The 10,000-nt window shown below is 42.3% G+C and overlaps 1 protein-coding gene across 2 annotated transcripts in view; it reads right to left on the reverse strand.

The window, feature by feature from the left end:
- LOC113828571 (sodium/mannose cotransporter SLC5A10) overlaps positions 1-10,000 on the reverse strand; it is a gene marked incomplete at its 3' end in the record, with an annotated part of 18,739 nt that continues 8,739 nt past the window's right edge. Inside the window, 6 exon segments of one of the 2 annotated variants that reach the window (XM_070140064.1) lie at positions 1-84; positions 582-696; positions 1,545-1,749; positions 2,491-2,734; positions 7,235-7,458; positions 9,698-9,899. In XM_070140064.1, the coding sequence (XP_069996165.1) occupies positions 1-84; positions 582-696; positions 1,545-1,749; positions 2,491-2,734; positions 7,235-7,458; positions 9,698-9,899 (1,074 nt within the window). 2 annotated transcript variants of the gene reach the window in all.

The raw sequence follows: 10,000 nt of genomic DNA on the forward strand, positions 1-10,000 counted from the left end.
GCATGGTGGGATGACGAACGCGTATTCCATGATGAACCGAATGAGTCCTATGACCAAGCCGATCATGAGGCCCCAGAACGCTCCCTGTAAATATCAAATTCGTTTATTTACATTTGTAGTTTTTTCTTTTCCTCTGGTGGTGACGTGATGGTAAAGTGGTGGCCTGGAATTGATTGTGATGATGATGGTGATGTTCATGATAATGAGGATGATGATAATAATTACGTTGATAATCATGTATATAATTATTTTCCTTTGAGTTTTATCATTATGTTCGTTATCATCCCTATCGTACACCAAAGAAAACGCGCAGATCGTCGGGATAACTATGCTGTTTTTTATATATTTTCAAAGTTGAGCGAAATCCGCAGTTTGAGCGAACATTGGAAGTATCAGCAATGTAAAAAGTCAAAACATTAATGATGATAAAAATGACATTAATAACAACATTAAAACAACAACAGGAATAATAATAATAATAGTAATCACCATCATCATCACCGCTGTTATTGTTGATATCATTATCATCTTTATTATCCACTCTCATCATCATAACAACGCTAATACTAATTAATACGTACCGGTTCCGTGGTTCTGGCCCAGAAGATGGCGAGGAGATAGACAGCGCAGATCGGAGGAGACAAGAAAGAGGAAATACTCTGGATGTAAACGAACAGCTGTGAATTTGCTGAGCCCCTGGTGTGGGAAAGAGAAAAGAGGAAGGTTAGGGGTATTGCTCAGGTTAGGGGGGGGTGAGTAAATGGGAGGGGCAAGGGGGGGGGGAGTTCTGTGCTGTTGTTATTTTGTTGTTGTTTATTTTTTATTATTATTTATTTATCTATTTAATTATTTTTGAGGGGGTTAGTGGGTTGGGGTTTTGTTTGTTTTTGTTGCTCTCTCTCTCTCTCTCTCTCTCTCTCTCTCTCTCTCTCTCTCTCTCTCTCTCTCTCTCTCTCTCTCTCTCTCTCTCTCTCTCTCTCTTCCTGCCTCCGTGTCCTTCTCTCACTCTCCCTCCCTTCCCTCCCTCCTTGCTCCCCTCTCTTACCCTCCCTTCCTCCCCTCCCTTCCCTCCTTCTCCCTATCACCCTCCCTTCCTCCCCTCCTCCTTTCCCTCCTTGCTCCCCTCTCTCACCCTCCCTTCCTCCCCTCCTCCCTTCCCTCTCTCAACCTCCCTTCCTTCCTTCTCCCTATCACCCTCCCTTCCTCCCCTCCTCCCTTCCCTCTCTCACCCTCCCTTCCCTCCTTCTCCCTATCACCCTCCTTTCATCCCCTCCTTCCTTCCCTCCTTCTTCCTACCACCCTCCTTCTCCCTACCACCCTCCCTTCCCTTCATCCCCTCCTCCCTTCCCTCCTTCTCCCTCTCACCCTCCCTTTCCCTCCTTCTCCCTATCACCCTCCCTTCCTTCCTTCCTCTCTTCCCTCCTTCTCCCTATCACCCTTCCTCCCCTCCTTCTCCCTATCACCCTCTCTCACCCTCCCTTCCTCCCCTCCTCCCTTCTCTCCTCCTTCCCTTCCTTCCCTTCCCTCACCCTCCCGAAACTCACTGGATAACGGGGATCCAAATGACGGAGATGACGACGAGGACGAGGACGAAGGCCCTGCCGACGATGAGGAGTTCGACGTCTGTGGCTCCTCGTCGAATCCTCGTCCAGATGTCGATGGTGAAGATGGTCGACGCCGAGTTGAAGATGGAGGTGAGGGAGGACATGAGGGCGGCCATCATCACAGCCAGCATCAGGCCGCAGAGACCTAAGGGAGGGGGAGCATGAGATGGCGTCCAGGAGGAGAGAGAGGCGAGGAGGAAGAAGAAGGAGGAGGAGGAGGAGGAGGAGGAGGGGGGTAGGAGGGGGGGTAGGAGGAGGAGGGGGGTTTGAGGGGGAGGAGTAGGAGGGGGGGTAGGAGGAGGAGGAGGGGGAGGAGGAGGAGGAGGAGGCGGAGGGGAGCAGGAGAGAAGGAGGATGAGGAGAAGAAGAAAAAGAGGAAGGAAGAGAAGGAGAAGGAGGAGGGAGAGGGGGAGAAGAAGAAAATGAAGAATGAGGAAGAGAAGGAGGAGAAGGAAGAGAAGGAGAAGGAGGAGGGAGAGGGGGAGATTTGCCATGTTGTTTGTCATGTTTACTTTAGGATGCGTTTCCATAAGGTGGATCTTGCGTCTGATTTTTTGGGATTATTTTTTTTAGAGTGGTCCTTTTTGTTTGCAAAACTGATATTATTTACTCTATTTATGAATAGACGAGGGATTATTTGTGAGACGACAGTGATCCTACCGAGATGCTATTTCTAGGGAGTCGTAAAGTGTTTCTTCGTATTCTCAAGAAAGAAAAAAAAAACGTTACAAAAAAAACTGCTGACGGAATTATAAATCTAGACATTTTTTTACCACACAGATAAAAAGAAAAAATATATATATAACAAAGAAAAGAAAAGAAAATAAGGGATAATTTAAAAAAAAGTAACGAAGACTCCGAAGCTCCGAAACGCTTCGAAACTCACCCGTCGGAAGGAGTCGAAGCACCAACTCAATGTAAGCGATATTCGTACAACCGGATGTACTTCCACAGGCAGCTTTACACTCCTCGGGCACAACGCAAGCCACGCGGTCTGTGAAGAGGATCCTAGCCGCCATTCCCGGGAATACCAAGAGGAACATAGGGAGGAATTTCAAGGCGGCGGCAAGGACACAACCTGCCTTGGCGTGAATCATGTTCCTGCTGGAGAGAGTTCTCTGCACGATCACCTGTGAAGAGAGAACGCGGGGTTATTATTATTATTTTTATTATCATTAATATTTTTATCGATTTTATCATAACGACTGTTGTTATCATAATAATCATTATGTTTTGTCTTTAGCCTTGATTTAATTTAATTTTGATTTTTTTCACTTGTGAATGTATTTTGTTTTGGGTTTATTTCATATTCATATATTCATGTATCGATTTTTATATAATGATTTGCTTCTAGTCTATGTGTATGTATGCGCGCGCGCGCGTGTGTGTGTGCGTGTGTGTGCGTGCGTGTGCGTGTGCGTGTGCGTGTGCGTGTGCGTGTGCGTGTGTGTGTGCGTGTGCGTTTGCGTGTGGGTGTTTGTATGTGTGTGTTTATGTTTATGTGTGCGTATACAGTTTAAGACCAGGAAACACACGAAGAATGCGGATTCCCAAGCAGACAGGTTTGAAAGCAGAAATTTCGTAGAGGAAGCAGAGGTTGAAGCATAAAGATAAAGAATAAAGGAAATCAAATAAAATTAGAATTCGTAATTACCTTTTTCCACTTACCCATATCACTCCTCAATATTTTTTTCCTATCCCTATCCCACCCCGCTCTCTCTCTCTCTCTCTCTCTCTCTCTCTCTCTCTCTCTCTCTCTCTCTCTCTCTCTCTCTCTCTCTCTCTCTCTCTCTCTCTCTCTTTCTCTCTCTCTCTCTCTCTCTCTCTCTCCCTTTCTCTCTCGATCCATCTATCTCTTTCTCTCTCTCTCTCTCTGTCGCTCTCTCTCTCTCTCGATCCATCTATATCTTTCTCTATATGTCTATCTACATGCCTACTTATCTACTCTCTCTCTCTCTCTCTTTCGTCTTCATCTGAAACTCTGTTACTATCTACCTATCTATATACCTATCTATCAATTTTTTTTCTCTCTCTCTTTCTCTCTGAATGTTTATCTCCATTGACACGCACACGCACACGCGCACACACACACACACACACACACACACACACACACACACACACACACACACACACACATATATATATATATATATATATATATATATATATATATATATATATATTTATGTATTTATATATATAAATATAAATATATATATATATATATACATACATATATATATATATATATATATATATATATGTATGTATGTATGTATGTATCACCACTGCTTATTCCACCCTTTTTCCACGTCCTCTTACCTCTTTTCTCTCCTATTTTAACTTTTTCCTCCTCTTTCCCCTTTTCTCTTCTCTCTCTCTCACTCCCTTCTCTTTCCCTATTTCCGTTCTTTTTCTTATAACCGCTCTTTCTCTCTTCAATTATCCTTTTCTCTCACCTGTTTCCCTTTCTCTTTCTCTTAGTTCACCACTTTCCTTCCTATTTCTCTCTCACTGCTTCTCTATTCTCCTTTTTTACCCCTACTTTTGCCTCTCTCTCTCCTCTCTTTCATTCCCTGCTTCTCTCTCTCCCTTTCTGTTCCATCTCCAATCTTTTCACTTCCTACTTCCTCTCCTTCTCTCGATTTCACCCCTACTTCTTCTCCATTTCCCTCTCCTTTCCCGTTTACCCCTTCCTTCTTCTCCTTCTCCCTCTCACTCTCCTTCTTCTCCCTTTCTCTCCCCTTTCCATCCTCCCTCTCCTTCTCTCCCTCCTTCTTCATCTCCTTCTCTCCCTCTTTCTTCATCTCCTTCTCTCCCTCCTTCTTCATCTCCTTCTCTCCCTCCTTCTTCATCTCCTTCTCTCCCTCCTTCTTCATCTCCTTCTCTCCCTCCTAGTTCCTCTCTTTCTCTCTCCTTCTCCCTCCTACTTCCTCTCTTCCTCTCCCTTCTTTTCCCTCTCCTTCTCTCCCTCCCTTTCCTTCTCCTTCTCTCCCTCTTTTTCCCTCTCGTTACCTCCCTCCCTTTCCCTCTCCTTCTCCCTCCTACTGCCTCTCTTTCTCTCCCTCCTTTTCCCTCTCCTTCTCCCTCCTACTTCCTCTCTTCCTCTCCCTCCTTTTCCCTCTCCTTCTCTCCCTCCCTTTCTTTCTCCTTCTCCCTCTCCTTTTTCTCCTTCTCCCATTATTTTCTCCTTCTCCTCCTCCCTCTCCCCCAGGAATACCTGGTCGGTGCACCAATACCAAATGGAGCCAACGGAGAGACCGAATATGACCCCGGTCCAAGGGAGGTCAGAGTTCACCGGATCCCGCAGGAGGTGCAGGGCATCCGAGGGCGGGAGACCGTTGGGGCACGTGAGGTTGTTGGCGTCATAGGTCAGGCGGGTGGGGACAGCCTCGAAGTAGTCTACCACCAGGCGGTTGTAGCCCCCGACGGCGCTGAAGGCTACGTAGCGGAGAGATTTGGGGGGGAAAGGAAGAGTTACCGCAGTCTGCCCTTAAAGAGCATGGGGGTTTTCCTTACCTACGTATCCCGCTCGGGCTCATGAAGCGAATGTCTTTATTTAAGCAAAAAGCACAAACAAACAAAAAGCAGTACATGAAAAAAACAGGACAATTATATATATATAAAAAGGACAGCGATCACAGATTATCTTTTTTTATAAGAGTTATTCAAATCCTGTTTTTTTAAAGCAACAAATAGCATTTGTTTTGGACATTTCACAGTTTACGAAAGCATGCAGAGGGAAACGGAATTAAAGGTATTGTCGTTGTTTATGTTTTCTCTCTTCCTGAAAAAGATGAATGGATGAATATGGAAGAATGAAAAAGTAATGAATAGAGGGCGATAGATGGTGAAAGAATGAATGGTGTAAAAGTAATAAATGGTGATATATGATAGATTAATGCATGATGAAAGAAGGAATAAACTACCGGCGATAGATGGTGAATGAAAGATAAAAGAAATTATGAATAAATGTTGATAAACGATCAATAAATTAAATGAATTAATGATAATCAATGGAGGAAAAGATAAACGCGATGATCGAGAGAAAAGAAGAAAATGAAGAGAAAAAAATAAAAACCACACAATAGCAAGAAAGGAAAACGAACATTTGGGAAAAAAAATAAGCAAAAGCATAAAAAAAAAACAGAAAATGGGAAATCAGAAGGGGGACACTCAAGAAAAATAAATACATACGTTTTTTTTCTAGTTACAAAAAAAAAAAAAAAACATCACTCCCCTACCCCCCCCCACCACCACCAACGCGAATACACATACACACATACATACCTTCACATCCCCTCAACCATATACACATACAGACAGACACCATCCCAACCTCCCAAAGCAAATACATACACACACGTAGACATCGTCACACACGCCCACACATTCGAATACACATACACACATAGACAAAGACACACACACACACACAAACACTATCACATCCCCCAAAGAAAATGCACATACACACATGGACATCGTCACACACGCCCACACATTCGAATACACATACACACATAGACAAAGACACACACACACACACACGCAAACACTATCACATACCCCAAAGAAAATGCACATACACACATGGACATCGTCACACACAACCACCCAATGCGAATACACACAAACGCACACAGACGCACACCCATCCACACACACAAACACTATCACATCCCCCAAAGAAAATACACATACAGACATGAACATCGTCACCCACACCCACCCAATGCGAATACACACGAACACACAAACGCACACAGACGCACACAGACGCACGCTCCTCCCACATGTAAATCCTTCCCACACATAAGCCCGAAAAGAATTCCCACAAGAAAGGGTTACACATTCCTTCATCTCTTCCTCTTCCTCCTCCTCCTTTCTCTTTCTCTTCCTCCACCTCCTTTTTTCTCCTCCACTTCCATTTTTTCCTCCTCCTCCTCCTCCTTCTTTTTTTCTCCTTCTTCTCATTTTTCCTCCTCTTCCTCCTTTTTCTCCTACTCCACCTCCTTTTTTTCTCCTTCCCCACCTCCTTTTTTTCTCCTTCTCCACCTCCTTTTTTTCTCCTTCTCTTCCTCCCTTTTCTCCTCCTCTTCCTCCCTTTTCTCCTCCTGCCCCTTTTCTTTCCCTTCCTCCTTCTGCTGCTGCTATTCCTCCTGCTCCTTCGTTTCCCTCCCATCCTCCTCTTCCTCTACCTTTTCCTCTTTCTTTCTCTCCTTCTCCTCTTTTTTTCCTCCTGTTCCTTCTCTTCCTCCTCCCTTCTTCCTTAATCTCCTTCTCCTTCTCATTTTTCTCCTTCTCACCCTTCCCCTTTCCCCCCTCCTCTTCCTCTTCCTCCCACCACGCTCACCCCCCCTACCCCATAATAAAAAAAAACGAAAAAACAGCGCAAGAAAAAAAACACAACAAAATACAAATAAAAAAAAGATAGAAAAAAACAAGAGAAAATCCCAAAACCAAGAAAAAAAAAAAAATAAAAAAGAGGAACAAATCCAAAAAAAAAAAAAACAAAAAACAAGAGAAATAAAAGAAAAAGAAAAAAAGAAAAAAAAAGAGAGAAATACAAGAAAAAGAAAAAAACAAAAAGAAAAATAAACCCAAATGCCGGAACGACACACCACCTGATCCGTGCACCAGTACCAGATACCCGAGATGGTCACCCCGAAGAGCATACCCGTCCAGGGCAGATCCGACTCCCCGGGTACAATAGACCGGAACAAGTCCATGGCATAGTCAGGGGGCTCGCCGCAGTTCGTCAGGTTGTCGGCCGTGTACACCGTGTTGGTCGGGATCGCGTGGAAGTAGTCGGTAACTAGAGCGTTGTAACCGCCGACCGCGTGGAAAGCTGTTTTTTTTTTTTTTTTTTTTTTTTTTTTTTTTTGGGGGGGGTAAGGGGAAGGGGGGAGGGGGGTTTTAGAGATTAGTTTAGTTTATCAAGTTTATTATCTATATATATACACATTCCTTTTCCATTCGTGTGAGGAGTGTGTTATTTGATTTATATAGAGGTGTATGTGTGTTTATTTGTTTATTTGTTGTTCGGGGATATTTTTTATGGGTTAAAGATCCTGGTCAGACTTTTTTTATAGAGAACGCGGGAACAATTTTATGGGTTAAAGATATTGATAAAAAAAATAGGAACTATTTAACCAAACCTAATCGAAATATATTTATGCTTATTAATTATGAATTAGATATTAGTATATTCCATTTAGTTTATGTTTGAGTGTTTTCTTTAATCTTTAAAAATAAACATATAATCTGTTAAATTATTTGTACACACACATATATATATAATACACATTGCATATATAACTTAAATTACGGAATAATTTATAGCTTAACTGTAAAAATTAAATTCAAGTTAAGTAACCTGAAGTTTTTTGTTTGTTTTTTTATTAATATACAACACAGTGACCCCATCTCATAGACATAAAAAGAATTGCCATGGAAGCCGCTAGTGATTGAAATACTTAGCAAATACGTGTTACATAAGGCTTGGAAATTCTGAACCTTATCAACAATTATCTAATATATACCTTTATTCTTCTTTCTTTTGTGCTCTTAACTTATCTGATATTCTTATATTATTATTTATCTTTTTATATAGCTTGTCAGGTTTATCAGGGACGATAACACTGCACGAGAAAAAACATTTAATTCTTCCATTCATTTTTTGAACAAGGAAAATTAACCGTTTGACAAAGAGTTCGTTATTTCAAAGTGACTTTGCATATTTTGTGCATTTAGTTATTTATTTTTGGATCATTCACATTCGTGTTGCAATAAAATCTACTGATTATATCGTATTGCAATAAACATATATTTGTATGAAATAAATAGTTATATAAACGGATTCATTGTGTGTATATATGTATATTCATAAAGATTTATATTACACGCATACATGTACACGCACTCATGCACACACTATATACACGCATGCACGCGCATACGCACACACACACGCACGCATACACACACATACACATATACAGTATATATACACACTCAAAAACAAACACACATACACATATCTACACAAACAAACACACATACACATACCTACACAAACAAAAACATACACATAACTACACAAACAAACACACATACACATACCTACACAAACAAAAACATACACATAACTACACAAACAAACACACATACGCAAAAACAAAATACACACACAAACAAACACACACACGCACACGCACACACCCAGAGTCTAACGTAACCGCCATCTTGATTCAAATTAGGTTGGGTCATTGGCTACGCTCACGCCGTTATGAATGGGTTTGTCTGTGTTTGGTTGTTTATTTGTTTGTGGTGCGTGTGTGTGTGTGTGTGTGTGTGTGTGTGTGTGTGTGTGTGTGTGTGTGTGTGTGTGTGTGTGTGTGTGTGTGTGTGTGTGTGTGTGTGTGTGTGTGTGTGTGTGCGTGCGTGCGTTTGTGTATAGATAGATAGATAGGTAGATAGATAAATTAATGGATATTTGAATATGCATGTTTGTGTGCGTGTGTGTGTGCGCGCGCGCTTGTATACAAGCAGATTCAGGAAGTGCACACAGAAACAGCTTGAATTGCACCGATAAAACACGGCAATCTTATATTTTCATCTTGGTTTGATAAGGCTGAGATTATGCAATTTCCTTATATTTTATCGCCTAAGTCTCAAGTCCCCAGATTGCACACAAGAAAACAAGTATTTTACTTCCTAGTTCTCCACTTGATGTAGCAATATTAGGAAAATAATGTATTATATGATTTGCTGATGCATGTGCATACGACACGACATGCACACACGTACACACACACACACACACACACACACACACACACACACACACACACAAACACACCCACTCATTCCCTTACTCATCCATTCCCTCATACTAACTCCCTCACAACCTCACTCACTCATACCAACTCCCTCACTCACTCCCACACCCAAACATACACCCACCCACCCTCACTCACTCATACCAACTACCTCACTCACACCAACTCTCACACACCCTCAGTCACTCATACCAACTCCCTCACTCACACACACATACTCACACCACTCGTCCAAGAAATACTTACACATTCCCATCAGTATGAAGGCGCCAATGAGCATCAAGATAGTCTGTACGAAGTCGGTCCAAATAACAGCCGTTAGACCTCCGGTAATAGTGAACAGCGCAGCGATGGCCAGGAGGATAAGGATACTGAGGTAGAGCCATTCGGTAGAGTCTCCTTTATCCAGGGCTGTCTGGATAAAGAGCGCTCCAGCGTACAGATCGGCCTGTGAGAGAGAGAGAAAGGGTGGCGGTTGTAGGTAGGTTAAAGCGAATTCTTGGGGAAATAGGGAAATTATAATAGTTCACCCTCGCGTTTCTTTTTTTT

The sequence above is a fragment of the Penaeus vannamei genome, chromosome 3, assembly GCF_042767895.1.
Source record: "Penaeus vannamei isolate JL-2024 chromosome 3, ASM4276789v1, whole genome shotgun sequence".
Classification (NCBI taxonomy): Eukaryota; Metazoa; Arthropoda; class Malacostraca; order Decapoda; family Penaeidae; genus Penaeus; species Penaeus vannamei.